Consider the following 24,336-nt stretch of genomic DNA (forward strand, 5'->3'; position numbering starts at 1 on the left):
CATATTGAAAGCAGTTGTCCTACACGTAAACCAGCCTATAGAACAAGTTCAAGTTTTCTTAGTTAATTAAGTCAACGTGGTTTCGTTGCATGGCAAGACGAATACATTAACTGTGTTAACCTGCTTTGTAAATGATGTTGAGTTTCTAACATTGTCACAACTCATCATAGCTTCATGTTTAACATATTAATCTACACTCACAATGAAGGGCCTATATCGCTTCGGCTCGATGTATTAATCACCGTAGAGAATAATTAAACACAAATATTGTTGAGTTTGACTTTTGTGGGTATGAATCAGAGCTTCTTGTCTGATTTTCAAGTTGACATTTCCTGATCGATTATAGTGATAAATTCACAAAATATGCAAGTACGGACAAGCAATTGCATCAGGTCCTTGAAATGTCAGGGAATTCACGTTTCTTTCATATTGTAAGCTAAACGATGGCATCAGTAGTTTGTCCAGAAATTAGGCAAAGGCGGCTATCTGGCAAACCTACTTCAGTAAAAGTACAAGTACCTATTATGATAGTGATCAATCCTCTCAATAACTTCCAACTTCCATGAAACTGTTTCTTCTTGAAAATTCGGTGGAATTGAACTTAGTGAAGAGAACTTGTTTATCAAGTTCTAACAAGCTCCAAATCGACCGCATTTTCAGATCCATTTGAAATCTGTCTTCCTAAGAGTATTACTTTCTTGATGTAGGATGTGTAGTTGTTTTATTCAGCTGCCTAAAGAATGTCATTCTAAATACATTTTATGGTGTTAAGAACAACTATGCAAACACCCAAAGCAAATTCTAAAACGTTATTTGTCATACATTATAGTCCACCCTGAGAATTTGATCCAATTACTTGGAGGCCAACTGTTTTAACAATTTCACTGAAATCAATTTGTGTACTGCAACTGGGGAGAAGTATTATCATTGGGAAGTGTGCTGTATCAGTTACTATGTTCTGGCCAAATGTACATTAACGGCCCATTAAATAGTAATTACATTTTCATTGAATTAGTTTGCATAAACTTTGCAACTCGCTTCCATGTCAAATAAAAATTATGTATATGTAGTTGCTTGAAGAGCATATTGATATATATGTGTTATAATATGTATGTGCTATAATATTAAACCCCTGAAAATCGAAAGCATCGGTATTGATTTGTTAAAAACGGAAGCAAGTAGTATTGTATCCTAAAAAACTATAACAAATAGAAACAAAACAGTGTCTTACTTTCTGAAGTATTGACTTAGACTTGAACTTGTTGATAACTTTTACAAAACGGGTATTATTATCACATTAACTGAATTGAACGTAATGACCCGAACCGTTACTTGAAAACTGATGAAATCATAGTTTTGCAACTATTTATTCTTTAATGTTTTGCGGTGCTTTACAATACTGTAAATTTTTGATACTGCAATTCGACAACGATGAGATGAGCTGGCTTCTTTAATCGTGTATAATAACAAATTATTAAAAATTAGACTTTTCAATTTCAAAATTGCGTTTAACGTTTGTGTTACTAAACAGGTAATGTGTTTGTTGGACGAAATTTTGAAGACAAAGTCAATTATTTTCAGTTAACTTCATTTCGTGAAAGTATCTAAAAGAGGCCGGAGCTTATAAAATTGTCACCTTATTTTAAAAGCCAGCTATCATCGTTTACTGAAATGAGAGAAAACCTTGTGATAAAAATTACCCATAAGAAAAAGGTTAGGAGGTATCGTAGTTTTCAAATCGTGTCTGGGAGCAGTAATTTATAAACCTTAAGAGTGTTTTTCAGTTTAATGCTTCTATATTTTAGATTCAGTATTTGCAAAACTCATTTCCGTTATAAAATAGTAGAATTATAATAAATAAAAGGTAAAAAAAAAACACACTGATGCAACTGTTTCTCGATGGTGGCATACTTAAAACTTGATGAAACCTACACGCCTTTAGCCATGTTCGTGAAGGAACATTAAATCTTTGATATCTCTCAAAAGGGGGAGAAATGAGGAGAGGAGAGGGGGGGGAGGGGAAGGGAAGGGAAGGGGGAGGGGGAGGGGGAAGGGACGGAGAGAGGGAGGGAAGTTGTGCACAGTTAGTGTTATCTCTAAGTGTGTCACTAGATTTGTCTCTCATATAAGTATAACTGCAAATATGGTAAAATTGCTAACCACATGCATAAAGCTGCTCCAAGTAACTACCCCTGTATCTACTACTCTCTTCTGTAACAGACTAAGATGTTATGGCAGTTATGACTCTAGCGCGTGGAAACAAATCTCCATAGAACTACCGTGTGATGAACTTTGACATACGAAAATCGGACACAGTTCTTTGCCAAATATGTAGCAACACAACTGGCAATGCGAGAACTTGACAATTTGTACTGTGAGTTAGTTGACCTATGACCTTATCACGTGACATGATAATCATGAGCGAACGTTGAGCGCTGCGACAGCTGGTGTCCAGTGGGACCTGGTGGAGTTGTAAAGTGCTTTATTCAACAAAACGTATTTACGTACCTAATCAATCACTTACATTGTTTTCTTTTGTATAAGTAAAAATGGTTTTTATCTAAAGCCCCATTCTTATCAGACTAATAGATATGGATGGAATTTACATTTCTTACTGTTATTCAGACATTACGTAAACTATGTACTTGTCCAAGTGACTATAAATTAATTAATTGAATGAATTAAACACAAATGAAAGGTATACATACCAAATGTTAATTTAACGTTAATGCAAAGATCTATAGCGGCATTGCATGAATAATAGGAAATGATGAAGCTTTCATTTCGTATGATATACCGGTAAACATCGTGTCCGTTCATTAACAATAAACACTTCATTCAAATAAACGTTGAAAACATGATCGTCGATACTGTTATTACTCTTAGTGGGCCTCACTACTTGGTAAAGGTCCTTGGAAGAAGGCTTCACACCCAGTACACGAAGAGTAGGCCTCACAGACCCCACAATCTAACACCCGCCCACCCCTATTTATAAAATCCTGGATCTACGCTTGTGAAGCTTGATACAAACTTATATATTGGTACATGTATCGACGAGATAGGCCTATACCATTATTCATGATGTTATATTATATGCCACTGTTTCGTGTGCTTTGTAAATAACCACCATTGATTAACCACTTACCCATTCTTTGTATGCTGCAAATATATTGTATGCTTTTTCCCGAATTCCATTTACGCATATAGACAACCGTGACTGTTCCCAGTGTCGTATCGCAGTGGATAGTGATTTCACAATATCAGAATCGAGCACAACAATAGAAAATCCTTTTCACGACAAACCTTCTCCATATTGTTAATTAGCTATACAATCAAACTAGCACGTAAGAGTGATCCGCTACTCATATCGAGGTGAACCATGTAACTGAAAAAACAACACAACTTTACACAGCTTCTGCTAATACAAAGTTAAAAGAATTTACCGACGGTGAAGTATTTCCAAAACGAACTACTCTGTAACTCTGTTGCAATATGAAAGACAGCGTGCGGAATTGTAAACTCTTCTTCACTGCGAGACACTGCTTTCGCGGTTTGCAGTACTAAGTTAGAGAACTGCTTAAAGGTAAGCAAGAAGGAAGTGTGTGCCTAACCGCCCGGGAAACGAACACCTGTGCCGCATTGAATCGTTGTCAATTAAGCGACGCCCATCACTCAGCAGTACAAATTCCATCTAAGGTTTATTTGCATTGATGATAGACAACGTTTGCAGAGAGAATGTCACATTAGTGCAACATCAAATGATAATTTGTACATTTCATCATTTATTTCCAAAGAAAGATTATTGTAGCAGGTTTTTTCAAATTATTATTTTTTTTTATAAACAGTTTGTGAATTCATACGCACGTTTTAACATACTCTTTGTTAGTAACAATTCTCCACACACATGCTGCTTATGCAACGCGGCGATTATTAGAAAACAGAAAGATGCTAGGCATAGTATCCACTAATAGCAATCCTTCTTTCCCATTCAAATTCTTCCGTTTTTCTCGAGAGGTTGGATTCAGATATTTTGCCAGTTTCAAGCAGCGAAATCAATATTCTGTGAAGAGCTTAATTGAGTCATCCAGGCCTCCTTCGCTGAATAAAATTGGCACTGCGAAGAAAACCTGACGAAGACTAAGTGTCCTTAGTAAACAATCCCGCCAAGTTCCGACATGAAGTCCTCTGAAATATTTTCCAAGCTTTAGATCCTTTCCACCGTATTCACCACTTTGCTCTCAGAAGGAAATCTCAAACGAGCTAATCATCATGCGATCCTTTCTAAACCCGCGATAATAACCTTGTACATATTCCTGAGAAACGACAATTTGACCATAAAGTTTCCGTGTTTTTCGTCACCATTTGCCAAGTAATATCATTGTGAACCTATCACGGCTTGACACTTCAGCCGACTCAATGCCAGTTTCTGGTCGCATATCGAAGTAAAGACGAAGACTGCTCGGCCAAATACTGGTCACACGCCCGTTAGCTAGTTAGCAGCCAATGAAATACAAATTAGATCAAATCGCATCTTCCTCCTGGGGAATGAGACGAGGCGATTTTTGCTCAATTTAGTTGACACTCATCCCATCAATTGTTGCTAAAAGTCATTTTGTAATTCATTAGATATGACGTAGAGGAGACGTAGAATCCGTCTTAGATAAATATAGGGATGTCTTCATGACGTAGTCAGTATCGCACCATTGAGAAATATATGAATGAAATGGATCAGTACCAGCAATGGTATATAAATAGTAGTGAACTCTACGCTAGTAGATACAGAATTACATGTGTCTTCGGTAGCTTTGATAAGAAACTATTTATGAGATGAATTTGTTTTAATGTTACAAATGATATTACAGACAACAGTTCTAGACTGCATTCTTCAATTCAGACGAGGACTTGCTTCTTCTATGAAACTTAGAAGCACAGTTTGTAACCATAGTAGGACTTGGTTTGTTCGACTTAGTTAGTAGAGCGTAATATTGATATGGTAATTGAAAGGTTAAATCGACGTAGGAGCTACCGAAGGAAAGCTTTATGTTAAACACCGCTTAGTACAACATATTAAAATATGGACAGCTGGTAAGGCTAATACTATAGGAAACGAAGAGTGGGAAGCACCGTTTCACTTTCCCATAGCAGTTAGCATCTAACCGATGAAGTATAACAACCAATGTAGCCTATAACAGTGTATAACATTGTATAACAGTGTAACAGCCAATGTATAACAGTGTAACAGCCAATGGATAACAACCAATGATGTATAGCAGTTAGTATAAATAGTGAAGAGAAAAACCAATGTACTAAGTAGACATTTTGATTTTACATTGCTGTTTAAAGGCATCTCCAAGACACGGATGAGATGTACTTCATCATGATAAAGGTATCTCTGATTTTCATGCATAAGCATTGATTCCACAGATGTATCTGTTAGGATACAAAAATATATGCTTATATATATCTTTGATGAAACGTTATGGAGTTAGGTATTAAATGTTTTCAAGGCCATGTGACCTGGACAGGTTTTGTTTTGGTCATTTTATTGCAGCTGGATCAAAGGATTAAAGTAACAACATGATAAACTTGCGAAGACTCTGAGAATAATTTTAATATCTTAAGGATTGCGACATAGTATAGTCTTGACAATTGAAAACCCATTACATGTGTATATAATCAAGTTAACCGTGTTAAGTATGTTTCTACCAGGTTTTAACATTTCTTATTTTAGCCGCTTTAGTTGACACAGAAACACAAAGGAAGAAATAATTTGTTGCAAATTTGAAATAACCTGTTCAGATCGTTCATTTAACTGTGCTTGTCATTTTCTTTAGTTTTACAATTTTAAATTTTTCATGGAACAACACCGTTATCAGCATACGCATGAAATATATACGTGCTATAATTGAAGCCAAGGCTTCGAAATACCTACATCGGCTATATGTTATGCCTATAAAACAGGATTACAAAAAGAGAACCCACCGGCATCTCAATATATGCGAAAATGCGCCTACGGGTTCTTTTCGCAAGGACAAATTTGACAGATTTTCTAATTATTCTTCATTTAATCCACATTTTACGAGCACCCTTGTGTCCTTGACATTGGCTAGTTTAGAGTGAATTAATATCAAACTAGTCTCAAATTGTATTACAATTTCCATATAGTTGTATTATAAGACAGATGACAGACAACGTTAAATTTTTGAGAAAATTAAGTATGTCGTTGTGTTTTCTGCAAACGTCTTTCCAACCGTGTAACAGTTCAGGCGGACAAATGTGTGTTCATGGAAGCGTCCTACGGGCGGACGAATGTGTCTTCCTGGAAGCTCCCAAGGAGATGACTCGTAAAATCATGACGGTTCTTTGTTTCATTCAATGAGTCCTGTTTTCCGCAGAGAGTTGAAACCATTTTTGGCCTCCGTGTATCGTTGTGATTTATCTGTATACCCTTTAAAATCTGCTACATTATCCTCAAGTCACGGTAGGCGTTGAAGTGTAAAGTTATCAACGGAACAGGAAATGCAATAAATACTTCATCGTGTTCTTCTAATCCTCAATCGAAAATGTTCTTCATTGATTTGTAGTTGCACTGAAAATGGGATCAAGTTCTCAATTATCTCGTCACTTGAAGCCCCAGATAATGAACTTATTGATTTTTGTACCTTGTCGTTTGCTATTCAGTAACGTTGTATACCATTCCTTATACGGTGCGGTATATGAATATAAGTTACGTCAGACCTTGATAATTTCAAAACAGAAATTGGTAATATATGGATTAGGAGAACAATAATGAAGGCGGATAGGGGAAAATGATGGGGTTTGTTAATTGCGTATTGTGCAACCTTGGCACTAGGTCATGTCAACGAATGGATTGATAAATATAATGGTTTGGACAAAAGAGTATTAAATAGCATATCTACTCAGAAATGGTATCCAGGCTTTCTTAAATATAAATTTCCAATATACTTAACAAATATTATCTAATAAACCTTCTTTGACCTTTTGTTTTCACCACTTTTCGAAAATTCGCTTTTTGAAAAATATGAGATTAAAGACAATCCAACAATTCATGATTTAATGTTAATAATATGTTAATAATATGAAGAAATAGTCTATAGCAATAGCCACACTATAGATGTACGTTGTCCTACTCAAATGGTAATAAGATGAAAAAATATGAGGGCGCTCAGTCAATATATGGTTTAACTATCATTGTAATATTGCTAGCATTGGAATTCATATTTTATATTGTGCATTGAACTTATCGTGAAGGCATGGATATATTGTGAGATGCTGTCAGATTTCAGTGAAACAAGTTACAGCATATAGCATTACAGCATATTATTATAGTTAAAACACCACGAAAAGGAAAACTGTAAATGACATATTTAGGCCTACTTTAAGCGTTGTAGAATAAAGTAAGCGTCATGTTAAACGTCACATGACTGCAAAGTATAGTCTAATAAACTAATCAAAATTTACTTGTTAAATTGAGGGTACGATGATGAACAAATAATATCATCACTTACATTGTGAATCTTAGCCCTCAATTTTCAAAGTTATATATTAACTGAAACGATATCATATTGTTATTAAGACCCGTCAAGCTAACATGGAACTAAAGTTCAAACTCGTATGTTGAAATATAAAGAAATTGTAGTGTAAAAATGTAGTGTAAAAATCATATATCGTTCAATCCATTACGATTGCATGAAGCTGTAACAGCATACTGTAACAGCAAAATAAGGAAATCAGCGAGAGGTCAAGTTTTTATCGGATTTAAAACTTTTTAGGGTTTTGAAAAAAATAACCATAAATGTTAAAAAAGAAGTGTAATATTATGAAGTCGATATGGTAGATAATGCATATAAAGACATTTATGTCTCTTCCATCCATCGAGTGGGTTGTGTGACGTCAAAAGTGGGTGTTTATTAACAAAATAATCATCTTAAAGTATTAAAATAGACTTGATAAAAATCAACTAATTTTGTTTTGGATGCAGCTCTTCCTCCCAATAGGAAGCAATTCCCTTTAGAATGCCATATCAGTAATATACGATCACAAAACCTCTTTCGCCTATTTGATATTATTTACATTATCATAGTACTTGACCACAGAAACGGGATTATCGGCGATTAGCAATCATATTACGCGATCGATGAGAAGTAATTGTGTTTATTCAGGAAACGATATTACATAGATATAACTCCAGCAGCATTGCGAGTTGATTTTTTACATTTTCGATTGATATACTTTGATGGTATTCTTGCATCATACCATTAAATTCATTCACAATCTTTCAATCCAAGCAATTGAGGAATAAAAATCAACTACTTTCGTCGGGAAAATTTCAAATTTGCTTTTTCATGTCACTATAATATCAAAAAGAGGTCTGGGTAACGAAAAGCAATCCTTCATTACTCGTTATAATTAACCCCTTTTAGATTTAAATAATTAGAAGGCGGTCTTTACGTTTGATCAATAACAATCTTATTTGAGATAAACTTGGCGAATATAAAATGCAAATAGCGCGGAATTTAAAGTAAAATACAACTTGATACTTTCAGTTTTAGAATATATTCTTTTAGTTGTTCAAATCTCTGGATGCATTCAGTCACCTTTCAACACAATAACAGACAGAAATAATTTATTTTTCATGAAACTTTTCCAAAATGTGTAGCTTTCGTTTGTATGTTAGAATCGAAGGTTGGGAAGAAGGTTGGGTTGGGATAGGAAGTTATGGGGTAGTCAACTTTCAAGGATGAAATAAATAATGTTTTTACTCTGTTAGCGTGTGATTCAGTGAATATAGTGTAAAAAGTGTTAAATGGTATATTAATTCATTGATTAAAGTGAGTGCAACAGATAATCATTGAATCACATTGCCTTCTCATTGATGACTTTCCTCGAGATCACAAAGATGTCACTGTTTCGTTTTATATTTCGGAATTGTTCCGTTTATGCACAACCCTCTTCATTTTCAATCAAGTCTAATTGCATTATAATCCAAAACCACCAGAGGGGGAAAGGTGTTATGGTCAATATCATTATGAAGTCTCAAGAAGGGGTTTGTATGATCATACGATCAAAACATTATTATTAATTCAAATGATCATTAAAAGGAATCTCTGCATCTGTCACTTGCGAATGCATTTTTTCCTCTGCATGAGAAGAGATAAGCACTTATCCTAGGACGTCTGTCACTGATTGCTGTAATAGCAAGAGGAAACCGATTGAATGATTCGTAGCGCTTACTAAGGTATCATATCGTGAAATTCTGTGGGCTCCTTAGAGGGCAAAATGCCAGTGGCAATTTTTGGATGTTTATTTGATACTACAATTACAATCGCATATACTATTTTTCGTCAGTGGAGTGAATTTGGAATGACCGATAAATCGCGGGCTTCAGAGAGGGAAAGTCCAATAATTGAAGTGAAATATTAAGTAATGATTTGGGGCTTAAATACTACCTTTATTAACTTTTCATCTTTTTTAGGAAATAGATTCTAAGTTTGACACAACCATCAAAGCCAGAGACTTCAAGTTTACTTTTAATGTGAAGATATAATTTATTTAATATAATTTCATTGAACGAGTAGTATAGATATAACCACATTAAGAGCATTTACAAACGTTTCAAAAAATCTAAACTTTAACATTATCACCAATAAACCAAATTTCGTTCGTTTCTTCAAATTTGTCGTTATTGTTTTCATAATGTTCCAAAATCAAAGCAGAAAGATATTTTCAAGTTCCTGACGACATAGAAATCGGACTGTTTGATGATATTAATATAAATACGCTTTGTTTTCAGTGGCATAGTTTCGTTGTATGATGGACTTCGGAGAAATGAAGCAGGAACGATAGCATGATTTACACTTGATCTCGATGCCTTTGTTTTTATACTGACGTCATTTAACGTATGAAGAAGAAAAAAACGTTTTTTTTTATACACTATGACGTCTTAGTATCACAAATTCATTCTTTCGAGGAATTAAGAGTTAGCGCTCTCAGTGAAAGTCAGTATTCTATAACTATTTCCCTTGGGGGAAAGCACAAAAACAGCCGGCATATTTAACCGCATTTACGGTGGAAAGCTATGTCAAATGAATACTGGATATAACAACTGCATGTCCACTGCTTGCTATTGCTTGTCAACTATACTATATGTACTTGCATTCATCCATGCATGCAATGTATACGTATAATATTCCGCAGCTAACACTTGCTATAGCGTGCAGAAACTATAGGTAAGAGAAATATGAGTTGTATGTGTGTTAGTTACTTAAGAGGGCTGAGCAGAGATAAACACTGTTAATTATAAATAAATATATAATCATAATAAATCCTTTCTAATGGTTTGCAACAAAGCATATCTATAAAGGTCTGCTCCTCGTTACAATATAGACAACAGAGAAATGATACACAATAACTACAATGTCCGTACAACACGGAAAGCATGGAAATAATGCACAATAACTGCAATGTCCGTTGTTCGTACAACATGGAAAGCATGGTAATAGTGCACAATATGTCCGTTGTTCGTACAACATGGAAAGCATGGTAATAGTGCACAATAACTGCAATGTCCGTTGTTCGTACAACATGGAAAGCATGGTAATAGTACACAATAACTGCAATGTCCGTTGTTCGTACAACATGGAAAGCATGGAAATAATGCACAATAATTGCAAAGTCCGTTGTTAGTACAACATGGAAAACATTGAAATAATGCACAATAACTGCAAAGTCCGTTGTTCGTACAACATGGAAAGCATGGAAAAATTAATGCACAATAACTGCAAAGTCCGTTGTTCGTGCAACATGAAAAACATGGAAATAATGTACAATAACTGCAAAGTCGTTGTTCGTAGAACATGGAAAGCATGGAAATAATGCACAATAATTGCAATGTTCGTTATCGTTACAGCATATAGACATCATAGAAATAATGCACAATACCTGTAATGAATGTCGATAGTTACAGCAAAGATAACATAGAAATAAATGATGCACAAAAAAATAACTGAAATGCCTCTCGAAATAGGGATCCAAACCCTGAATGTCATAATCACAATTTACAGCAACAACAACAAGGTCAAAAACAACAAAACAACAACAACATAGACATCAGAGAGATCAAAGATCAGCGACATGAAAAGGAAAATATAACTATTGGAATCATTAATGCGCCACCATATCATACAATCAACCTTTAAGTTAGCTCAGTGGTTTACGCCGGTGCCTTCCAATCAAAAGGTCCCCCGGTTCGAGTCACTCCAAGATTAATGTATGTCGTCCAGTTACAGAGTTGTTGACAATTGACAATTCAGAATCATGGACGTTAAATATGAATCTAAGAGACTGACTTCGGTCAGCTTGCGGCTTTGATAAGCCAATGAGGCTTCTTCACGACTTCCTGCTTGCAGGAGGATCTAAAATACATACATACATACACCCATACATACAATATGTTGTCAAATTGAATGTAGACTTCAGTAAAGTTACAGACAACTGAAAATTCCATATATGACAAATGGTGAAACTTTGCACTCTGCATGCAGGGAACTGACACTTGCCTTTAAAATGTATTACTGATAAATAAGAAAGACAGAGAGAGGTGGAGACAGACAGACAGATAGACAGACGTGGAGTGAGAGATATCTCACGATCGATTCATTGGTTTTAGTATAAACAGTCATGTTCGTTTCCTGACAGGAACTGGACACTTTGTCATCATGACATCTATATTTCATGCAAATAAATGGATTCTACGATTACTATCAGCAAAATGAACAATCTCTACATGACGTACATCTCTGCGCGGAATTACCAAAGGGCATGCATAAGGTAACTAGCCATATCATGTAATTTCTTTCGACTTGTACTGCAGTCTCCTCTGAGTTATTTTCCATGCACAATTTTTCTTGAAAAAAAAATCGGTCTTTGTAAACAGTAAAAAAAAGGAACTTTCAAGTGATATGTTGAGAGTGATTACTGAAAAGGGCAACATCAATTTAAAAGTGACATGAATATATTCGTATTATGTGGTCTAGTGCAATAAATTAACTTAAAACCTGAAACATCATCAATAACAAAGATGTAACCAAAATAGAAACAAGTCAAGCATTGAAAACTGTTGGATTAGAATTATGGAATAGGTAATTTCAAGAAAGATTTTAAACAGAGTTAAGTTAAGTTGGTGATGTGTTAAATACTAGCAACATTTAAAGCAGGCGTCACAGAATAACCTTTTGATCCAACATCCCAAATGCCTGAATTCTTTAATATAATAAACGTCTATTGAAATATAGCAAGGCTCTGCAATATTTGAAAAATGTTAGCTTCATTCTCCAGCAAGAACGTTAAATTTGATGGCTATAAGAATATTTTGGAAAGCCAACAAACTCCAGCTGTCTGTTCAGGATGCCAAACTAAATCGTTGGCACGGAAATCCATGATATATTACTGCAATCCATTATCTCATAGCGAAATTGAAAAGTAAATATTGAAGTTAAATATTTAAATATTACTAGATGGATCTATATGAAAATATGAGGTCCCATGTGACAAATATGATGGCACGGAAGTTGACTCCCTATAACAAATTTTCACGCACAGAGTGAAAATTGTGTTTGCTGTGCCATCAAGGACACACTGAGTAAATATAGCGTTAGATGGAATGATAGTTAATGAAAGGAAGCAAGTGCAGGTATTATCAAGAGATGCCTGCAGGAGTTTAACCTTTCGTAAACATTATCGAATGTTTTAAAAGGCGAGAGGTGTATTTCTACAACGGAAAATGCTGGTTTCGGTGGAAGGGTAGTGCAACTCGTGTAAACACAGACGGCCATATTATCTTTCCGGGTGTGCGTAAATAAAGAAAGCTATATTAAGGAATGAATGGCGTTTACAACATGGGCGACGCAAAGGTATTGACTAGGGGAGAGAGACACGAACTTTAATAGCAAGTGGGACGCACCACATGAATTTTATGTGTATTACTTAACACAAATCAATTGGGAATGAACAAGGGAACTTGTCGAGTTTACCAAAGAGACACTTTCGTTTACGAGAATGAGCACTTCTAAATATCACAAAACATGAAAAGGGCGCTATTCATTAACATAAATGGACATGACATTCTTATGAAAATGCGAACGTCGTTACAAGAAGATGGAGTGGATACGTGCCCACCCAATATTTGCCGCTCGTGTTTCGTAAAGAGAAATAAGCTTCAGTTTGCTTTACTTCCATACTTCCTCATACTGGGAGCATCTATATATAGTAATCACAAACTCGTGCATTCTATACTTATAGATGAGAATTTATCATTGAATAATAGTGTAGTCTTTGCAAGATCACAGCATGTATGTTGAAGCGCATTCAGGCGATTCAAAGTTGCAACATTCTTTATCCAGATTATGTAAAAGTCGGTTTGATCTGTTTACCGCTTCTTAGCAGTAGCCTATACACCACGTTATTACAACTCATTTTGTCTAAGTTATAGCTCAGGAAATTATTAGTCAAGAACTTTCCGTGATGTAATGATGATTTATTCGCAATGTTCCAGAATATATTTGAAAACGGTAGATTCTGTGTTTTTTTAGCCTGTACGTCAGCAAGACCAGCAAACTGTCCCAAAGGTGGTCTGCAGGCTAATTCTGTTTAAGTAACGGTGACATAAGGGAACGCCGTTGTTGTAGGTAAAGGTTTCGTTACTACGTTAGGAGCGCTGATATGATCTTAACCAGAATCGTCAAGTGGGCGATTATACTAATTATAGGTACTTTGATGTAATTACCATCTGTTACCTTTAGATTCACTCCTATAGCATAATACGCTCAAGATTCTTCACTCATTGACGTCAAAAGACCAGGCAAGGGACACACAATGATGACGTCATAAGAAGATCATTTCATGCCGACTGATTCTCGGAGCAAGGGCAAGTTACACAGCTTAAAGTAATGTGCAACACATAGCTTAAAAGTTCATGTTTGCGTTTTATGATAATCAATGCGTTACCAACTGCTTCGCATATTGTTTGCCTTGTTTCCAGTAGTCTTATTAACTCCACAATATCACATAGGTTCTCAGACAGGCAAAGTGCGATAAAGTGAAAGTAAATTTTATGACGCCAGTGAGGTTTTCAAAACCCTTTCAACAATAATGAGGGCACGCGGAACCTTATAGCAGGGAAAACATGAAATATTTATACTCAGGCAGTTTGTGTATTGGTCTCCTCGTGATACTGGATTGTTTTTCCAACAAAACCATGGGGATATTCATACGTCATAGCTCCACGACATAAGAAAGGGATTATGCGCAGGTAGAACTGTCCGATCTTTTGTTTCCCGTATAATGGTAAATATTCTTTTTCCGTAACGGGGATATGTGCATCCCTAAGTGTTGGGTCACATGGATTAGGCCCACGTGCAAGTTTCGTGCGCACAACTGACATGGGGTTATTATCACCTTAATGTAATGTGGTATTGTAGGTGGCGGGATGCCGGGTGGGGGGGGGGGGAGGTATGACTTCCCACAATTTGCTGAGCCTCAACAGCGAATATCAAGAGAAAGGCCAATTTTCATTTTTATGAAAGCAAGGAACCTCATTCAATATGTAATAGGCGCCATGTACCAAACAATCTAACAAATAAGATCAAGGCACATACAAAAGGACTGTAGGATTTGCTTATCGATTTGCCTGTGCGACCACATTACCGGATTTTACATTCTGTATGACATATATACTAGTCAGTTGGATGTACTATAAGAAACGCATAAGCCTCATTTATCACAAGACCATATGCACTGCTTCCTTTATCATAAGACCGTGTGTACTGCTTTCATTGCATTAATATTATTATAGATGTAAGCCAAACTATGGATACTTTCCATGATAAGGTTCGTACATCTAATATAAAATTGTTAAATTTATGACACTAAAATATTCTTTAAAACATTGATATTATAATTTTAAATGTCCTTTGTCGTGTGCTTAATTTTATATATCGAAGGATCAAAAAGATAAGCAGTGACCCTTGAAGCGTACCAATGTTTCTATGTTGATAATCATGGTAGTTTATCTATAAAACGAAAAAAAAAAACGGAAACTACTCTATCCATGAATTTCATTTAATATTATAATTGAGATATTGTGATTTTTATTATTGCACCCAGGTAACGGTACAATGAAACATAATGGACATTTGGGATACATGGGTATAACAGAACTAATCTTATGCTATGACTAACGACATCTATTGTTATATACACGAAAAAAATACATGACAAATTCCCAAAATGTAGAAAGTTTAACGAAAAGTGGACAGAAAATGAACTTGACTCGAATTATCGTAAGCGGAAGAACGTAATGGCACTGTGATATTACTGCACATGAATCAATCATTGACATGTTTGTAAAATCGATTGCCTACATTTTGTTAATGTGATTACTATAATGACATTAAGAAATCAAGTTTATGATAATTTTATATAGAGTAGGGATTTTATTCAGGGATTAGATTAAAGTGATAACAAATAATACTTGAATTCGTTATCTTGGGCGAAAGTACAAGTAGATATAAAATTTGATAAACACAGGTGGAAGAGAGACAACACTAAGAGGCACTAAAATAATGACTATATGAACAATCATGTGCAGCGCCCTCTCATAAATCGAGAAATGCGGGAATAAAATTAATAGAGATCTGTTATATAGTGGTATAGCGTCCTCTAACTCGAATGTACCCTAAAGTGCATTGGAATATGATAAGCAATTGTTATTATCGGTTTCCTCACTGTTTTTACTATTCAATAGTACATTTTCCAGGAATTGTCATTAGAATTGAGACTGGAATTATCTACCATGAGACGAGATTAGTAATATTAATAACTTATGTGGTAGTCATGGTAATATGTAACACAAAAAGAGCATTTGCGATAGTACATTACGTTCGAAATGGATTAACAGCAGCCATTAATCAGAAACAGATTGATGAAAATTGAAAAATCGGACATCCAACTAGTTTATCACAATGACGTGCTTGCAAGCTTCGTTAGAACAAGACCTTGTGAATTTGACTTATCTGATCTTACAAAAGAATCTATTAGAATCATGTTTTCAATAGTCACACGTACACATAAAAGAAAAAAAACGGTAGTGTTTCGTATTGAGAGGTGAAAATGACGATACGAAGCTACGAAAATGTGGTGCTCGTAAGGGTGGGGTGAGGGGGGGGGGGGTAGATGGGGGAAGAAAACCGGTGGACAGTTTGGGATCATCTGCATGAGAATGTTTGAGGTGCTATGGTGGCCCAGATATCATCTAAAAAATATCGGCTATATGAAATCTTTTATATTTTGAAATATTGTCATGTTATATTAAATATATAAAGTCGAAAATAAAATGTAAAAGGTCTATTTTTCGAAAAAGTGTTGATCATGTAATTTCGAGTAAATGATTACAAACTTCTCCTATCGACTTTTCCTGGAAAATTTACTATGTTATATCGAAATGTCGACTTTTCATCTCAAATTTATGGCTTTTTGACATTAAAATTCTATAATATTTTATCTCAGATTTTCTTGAAATTTGAATAAGGCTGGTATTAAATGATATGGGCTGGTATTACGTAATGTAGGAGAGAGTATAAGCAACTATGGGTAAGGTCCACAGAATCTGTGGATAAAAGCGAATGAAGAATGTCACTGGTATATATACCAAATAAAATAAGAAACGTGATGACAAAACGTTCAACAATCTGAAGGTATTAAGGTTTAACTTCGTACCTACTATACATTATGCCAAATATATTCACTCTTAAAAGCCATTAACATTGTCTAAGTGGCTATGTGACTGACTAGAGTGGTGGTAAAAGGATTGCCCAAACAAATACTGAGAATCGAAAGAAAGATCTCGAGATAAGTACTAAGAAGAAACAAAGTTAAAATGACATGAATGTGTTTACAATTAGCAGGCCCCAATTTAACGCTACAAGTGAGCCTGAACTATGAGATACTATCCGTATTAGCTAATGCCCATCCGTATATCTTTTACCAATTATTTGACTTTCGGAATAGACATTAGACAATTTGCAGAAAATGTCAACAATGAATATCAAAGTTTAGAATGGAATAAATAACAAAGTCACTGTTGTCACACTTATTAACTTTGAAGTATCGACGTTTCTGTGATAAAATAACAAATACAAAGTTTTAGATCATAATATTTTACACGATTTTGTCGTTTCCATAGCAACTAGTGCAGTAAACATTTCAGTTTCCGAAAATGTTTTATTGAGGCTAATTCCAGGTTTTATCTATATTTTACAAAATCCACTTTGACAGGCAATGTCTTTTAATGTCAGAATATATGGAAGAGGATAAGAAAGGTTCACATAATATTGTAAAACGAAAATGTGTTATTTGCCACTTGATTGGCGATTTGTTGAGCTCAACTTTAAATGAATGTTTACAGAATGAAGAATACAAATTAGGTTTATTATCTATTGGTGCATGGTTGGTACTACGAAATAGGTTTATCCTGCAAACCAGTGGTTGGTACCAGGAAATAGAGTATATTACGGGATGTAACAGCTTATGTGTAGGGAGGAGGGGGCATGGCGAGGGGGGGGGGCGTTATCAGGACGTTATGCAACTTACACTAACGATGCTAAAACTTAACACAACTGACAAAAGCCTATACTTACTGTAAACAGAAAAGAATTTTCAAATGAAATGAAATGAAATCGGCTTCTTCGAAAGAAAAAATGTACAAATATAAGCAAATCCGGTACTCGAAATGTATTTCTTAATAACCAAGGTTAAATTCAAATAGGCGTACAAAATAAAAAATATATAAGAAAGCAAAACTTGCAGCGAGTCAGCGTAGACGGTAGCATTATGTAGTATTATTTCACCTACAGAGGTGTCCTATAAGCCAATCCTCGAAGTAGTGTGGTATCCTTTAGTAAACCAAGCTTTGTAAAAGGTTCCTTCATGTACATAATGTATATCTAATTGGACCCTTTTACATTGACACCTTCATTCTCCTGCATAATGAACGTGTGTAGACTTTAACGCCATATAACCAGACGACAATGTGTTAGGTAAGGCCGGCCTTTTCTTTCACTATTGACGAGATTGTCGCTTTATATGCCCTTCAGTACCATAAAATGGTGAAAGATTTACTGTGATCGTCGCAATGCAATCACCTTTAACTCAACTTATGTAATTTAAGGTACCCGTGCATAATAAGAAAGAAAAAAGAAAACGATTTGGTTTTGTAACACACCGAAAGAGCAACGCCAGTATGGCTTATATGAAGTTTGTATTGCGTATACATTAGTGCAAACCAGGATCATAGCATCAGGTCATAGAGATCACGAAAAATCGTATCCACTAAATGAAGACTAAACTGTCAGGAAACATTAGCAACTAGTTAAAGGATAAGAAATCTCAGTCGTATTATATAACACAAAAGGTCATCTAAGTGACGAAAATATTATTAGACAATTTTCGAAAGACTTCACCGATCAAACAATCATGAAGTTTTTATTAAAAAAGAAAAGTATGGATTATTCAATTTCCTGGAATCAGAATGCAGAATTCATCACCACCTATCATCCCTTAGGAATGACAAAAGTTGTTTAAGTTAAAAGTCTGCAGTGACAGCCAATATTTCTTGATTTTGTCACGTAAAACTGTTAAATAGTGTAAGAAAAACAATTACACATTTATTAATATTTAATTCTTTTCATCAAAACTTCTCCCTTTTCTCCCCCTTTTTGAATGCCAAATTATCTACATTAGCATGGTAAGATGCTTACAAAATATTAACCTTTCACTGTAATTAATATGAACATTACACAGTGTTGTAGGACGAACAGTCCAATAAAACTATATGGCGTTATCATACAATAAACTGAGCAGCTAAAGTTGTCAAATACACGGAATATCATTTAATATTTATTAATACATTTGAAATACTCTGTTTTGTAAACTGCTTGTACGTAATGATGTGGCTTTCATTACATGTTTTGTGTGAAGGTAACATTCAGTGTAGCAAGTAAGGATAGACTAGTATTACTCAAGATGCGATTGCAAGTCATCAAGCCCAGACACCGTCTGACAATATTTGATCTAAGTCTATGTTAATAAGGTTCACTTGTGATGCATGATTCGAATGACAAACATTCCGTCTTTTGTTTATGCATGAATACTTATAGTATTGTGTACATGCATATGTACATGTAAAGTGTACATCAGTTTGGTCATCGAGTCCCTAAATGTCATGTCTCGAGTCGAGTAAAGTCCTAAGGTAGATTCTGAGTTAAGTCGAGACCGTCATATTTCAAGTCGAGTTGAGTCTTTTCCTTAGGTCGAGTCAATGCTATCTTCACCGTCAATTGATGCAAAAGATGAAGTCAGTTGTATCAACACACTACTATGTATGACCCTGGCAGTTCCCCGGATGAATACCAGTAATGGTTCAACGTGTTTGTATGTATTCATTTTGTATACCCGGCTCTTCTGTATCACCTGCTAGTTTCCTGTAGCGTTGTGTTGCCATGGCAACACGTTGACTATCATATGAAAAATACAAGTTATGTTATTCCAGCGAAATTGAAAAGACAGCTTGATGCTAAAAAAAAAGTTGGATGTGGGTGTAAACTTACTTAATTGGCTTCAAATCATGAGATTTAGAAAACAATAAAGCTCTTTCCATTATCTTTGAATTAAATGTCGGCCAAGTACGTACTAATTAGACACATAACTGAATAATAGTCCTAAAGGTGCGGCATAAATTCAGTCACGTCGCCTGATAGCGGCTATGTTTGAATAACAAATGACTTCTGGCTGTCTTTCCTTGACAACTGACAAATGACACAACCTAGTTTATGCCCAATGAAAACGTCACTGACAATCTCAGAAAGATGTCTCTTGCACAGTTTTTTTAATGAAACAATATTCATAACCGGGGTTTCAAGCAATAATGTGAATCCACTCGTGTGGCACCATGAGGTCTTAATTAAAGCAACAAAATTCATTTATTTAAATTACACAAAATTAAAATCAATAAATAAAATATGAAATAAAATAAAGCATAACCAAAAATCGTACTCCGACATGTTATGGAGCAGGTGCATAATCAGCTTGTCTATTGATGTCTTTTCACGTTTTCATTCGTTGCTATGTATGTGTGCGTGTATGTATGGGTGTATGTATGTATGTATATATATATATATATATATATAAATATATATATATATATATAAATCTCATATACCACTTGCTACACATTCATTTCTTATTTACGGCTTGGCTTGCAAATTAAAAAAAAGTGGTAATTCTGCGTAAATTGTCAGATTCAAAGCACCGGGGGTGCACTCTCTACAATCGTAATACTTGGGTAAAACGCCCCCATTGACAGTTATACAAAGTGTATACGCATTTAAACACACCAGTAGAATCACTGTGGTCGAATGGTACGGACTTCGGTCTGTGACACAAGGTCCGGGGTCCAATTCCTATACATTCGCCTGATAAGTCCCAAAATGACGAAACCGGTCATGAAGTGGAATTTTGTCTGGTGTGTTGATCTTTATATATATATATATATATATATATATATACTCTAGCGGAACGTGGACTTGATCGATGGAATAAATTTGACTGAGTTATGGATGAAGGGTCGTTACATTAATGTATTCATATCTTAGTGCTGACTGTAACCTCGTCAATTCAGATGTTTGTTGTTATTTCTATGATCAGACATCTTTTCATTTCTCTAGCCGACCCATTGATCCGCTTTCTCGATGTAGGAGACATAGCCAAAACATATCGAGAAGAACAAAGATGCTTGTAGTTTGTCAAATTGTTTAACACTGTCATTCCATATGTAAAGACTATATTAGCTCATTCATCGTCATTTCGTAAAAAGACAACCTCCCTCCTTCATTGTTTCTATTTCGAAATGTCAAGGCCATTCTAAAATATCGGAGGGTTGAGAGTTGGCATTTTGTCCAATGTGTGATGTCATCCTACCGCCAAAAGGGGAAATCCCTTCTGTTTTCTCTTTCTTATCATATTTGAGAAGTGTTGGTAGCAAATTGATATTAATGCATTATCAGTAAAGTTAGTTACATATAGGTGCGTTCACATTTCAGCATTAATACTCTCTAAACACCATATATATCATGGAAAATTGACAAAGTATTGAAGAAATGGATAGATGACCCCCAACTGGCTTGCCATGAGTAAGGAATCTCATCAGAACTAGTATTACACGCGCCTAGTCTATGTTATGTCATGGAAGAATAAATATGATAAGTTACTGGATAATCAGCTTTCTTAATACTGATATTGAAATTGAACCTGGTCTATATTTACCTGGAATAATGAGGAAATGGCTAAGTCCGCCCTGACAACGAAGCTTACAACAGTTATTGTTCCCATTTGGGTAACGAGATAGCTCTTAATTAAACACTGTGGTGAACATTTGTTACCTTCTGTAGAATATAATTACATTACAAGACTGCACTGCACATTTCCTTTTTCCCAAGCGTGGTCGTCATCATTTATAAAGTACAGCTTACATGGCAGTACAGCTTTGCTTGCCCAAATAATATCTCATTTTCAAACTAATCCCCATTTTTGTATCCATATTTGAACCATGTGAAAAGTAAGTTGGCCTGACGTTTCGATCCTAGCAGGAACTTCTTCAAGGGCTCAATGACAAGTAACAGTAACAGAAGGGACAAAAACACGCACAGAATACAGACAGGGTATTGAGCTCATTAACCTGTCTGTATTCTGTGCGTGTTTTTATCCCTTCTGGTACTGTTACTTGTCATTTAACCTCTGAAGAAGATCCTGCTAGGATCGAAAACATCAGGCCGACTTAATTTTACACATTCTCCTACACAGGCTCTCTAGTGGTGAAGCAGTTTGCTCACAGTTTTATTTTATTTTGATATTTGAATCATTTCATGCAAAAGGACAAGTCTGTCGTCTCGAAAGTAATTCATAAACAATGTTGCCCACTTTCTGGTTTCATATTTGAACTGACCGAGTTCCATGCACAGAACAAAATACAATGGTTTTGCACTATTAAGATACTTCACTTACAAGATGTATAGTCATTCTACCACAAAAAGAAATAAACGGAAGAAGGAACAAAGACATTAAAAAAGAAGGAATTCCAAATTCTAAACGAGACAATCATCAAGAACAAAAATTTTGTTAAAAAGCGATTTTTTTGGAATAAAAAAAGTGGTTATTAGTGACCATTTTTCTTGAAACATTTATTTTTAAATTTTTATACCGACGAGGATAAATACAACTATATTTCCATTCATTTATATATGTATTCGTATAAAATAAGATATCATCTCTTTTCAACTGTTTCTAACTAATTCTTGTTTCTTGTCAATCAAGAGGAGACTGAGTACTTCAGAAGAACACAACGAACAGACGATTGTATCCATGGCCATTGTTGGTTTCTGTTGTGTTGAATCGCTGTGGTCTCTCCTTGTACAATTCAAAAGGAAATTCAACGGATGTCTTTAGGCAGCAGTTTAGGTTTCTTGTGATATGTTACATAAAAAAGCAAAGGAAATAAACGTGAACGCTATTATTGACCGTTGCTACATATGCTACATACCCAAAATTAACCTTTAACAACATATCGATTATGATGTCGGTTCCTCAGTTCATCCTAATTTGTTAATGCTAATCACTCGTCAAGTCAAATAACTTAACCAAAGTTGTTCGTTTAACTAAATAAAAACGACATAGCACAAATAGATTATATTCAACATAATTTGTATTTGACAAAGATGTAATGTTTTGTCAATATGAAGTCGTCAAAGTTCTGTTGAGGTTTCTGTCGCTTTTGATGGGTTATCTATAATGGTATGTGTGAAAGACTTCGAAAGACATCCAATCCATCCACTTTGATTAAGTAGCCACCAGTGCTTAAAGTGCTTGAAGTGCTTAAAGTGCTTAAATTGCTTAAACTCTAAATCGTTAAAGTGCTTAAAAAAAACATCGCATAAATAGTTATGTCGTTTAACGGTTATCAATATATCTAAAATATATTTTACTGATATCTTCATGTTTCGTCAATGTATACCTATCTTATACATGCAATCTAAGTAGGCGTATAAGCAATACAATCTTCGGGAGACTATCTTAACCCAAATGTAGGAAAGAATAATAATAATGCAAGATTTACATGAGTTTTCTTGCTCAAAACATAGGCAAAGATTCCTTTAAATTAGCCATGATGAGTAGGTCTCTGCAGCGTAATTCACCATATTCATGTTTTGTAACATTGACTAAACACAATATGATCACTGCAATTGCCTTTCGGTTGAAAGCTTGTTTGATGAAGCAGTCTTGAACGCACTTTTTTATATCAGATGGAACGATCGAGTTGTGTTAGCTATATTGCTTCTCATCAACTTGAGGCTTTTTCCATATAATTTACATGTCTGAAAATCATTACGTCAAATTTTCATGTCTAGAAATGTTCTTCCCTGGATTCGTAACCTTTGAACCTTTTAACGACTCTAATAGGCCTATAAGATTTCGAGGCGGGGATGTCACGTCCTTAAGCGACACTGTGGCGGTTGCGCTCTTGAAGTTTGCATGACAAATGATGGACACATAGTCATTCGATGAACAGTTTTCTTAGTCACAACGCAAATATTGTGCAAGTTGATGGTTTGTTTGATCTATCTACTTCGTAATGTCTTATTCGACGTCACTGAAACGTCATTGCTCATAGAGATCAATCATTGAATAGCTCCATGATTAAATAGTAAACCAGCAAGTAAAAATAAACATTGCACGTAAAAATTTAATGTTTCGGAAACTATCAGTTCATATTTACAAATAACGTCAGTTGTTTTATTGTTGCATGTGGTCATGAAATACATATTAATATATATTTAATATATATAATTGTACATTGGTGTGACTTTTTTTTTTATAATAATTTTGACGCTTGTGTTGTATGTCTCAAATTAAGTCGTTTTTTTTCTTTCTGATATACTTTTACAGAAAGTCGATGCTTGATATGAGAGAATAGACTGAAAGGTCTCAATGTGTCCCTTTAGTGCATGTTTTCTCATACAAGAGTCTAAATAAAATGTTAATTTTAACTAGACAGTGTGATTCATCTTCTTGAGATGTGAATATTTGTACATTTATTTTCCTCTTATGCTGACTATCATATACAGCTGCCATTACGGTAACAGTACATGACTAATCCAAACGTCACACTCGATTCTCATGGCTTTATCAGCTTAACAAAGTGGACAAATT

The 24,336-nt window shown here is 35.0% G+C and overlaps 1 protein-coding gene across 3 annotated transcripts in view; it reads right to left on the bottom strand.

The window, feature by feature from the left end:
* The window catches only part of LOC139969043 (synaptotagmin-15-like), a 121,773-nt gene that overhangs the window by 48,288 nt on the left and 49,149 nt on the right, over positions 1–24,336 (bottom strand). Inside the window, exon 1 of one of the 3 annotated variants that reach the window (XM_071973770.1) lies at positions 3,146–4,666. The exons of the other annotated variants lie outside the window; for them this stretch is intronic. Coding sequence (XP_071829871.1) covers positions 3,146–3,203 — 58 coding nt within the window. The 5' untranslated portion in view covers positions 3,204–4,666. Of the gene's footprint in view, positions 1–3,145; positions 4,667–24,336 lie in introns of those variants that run through there. 3 annotated transcript variants of the gene reach the window in all.

Source organism: Apostichopus japonicus, chromosome 6 (genome assembly GCF_037975245.1).
Source record: "Apostichopus japonicus isolate 1M-3 chromosome 6, ASM3797524v1, whole genome shotgun sequence".
Lineage (NCBI taxonomy): Eukaryota > Metazoa > Echinodermata > Holothuroidea > Aspidochirotida > Stichopodidae > Apostichopus > Apostichopus japonicus.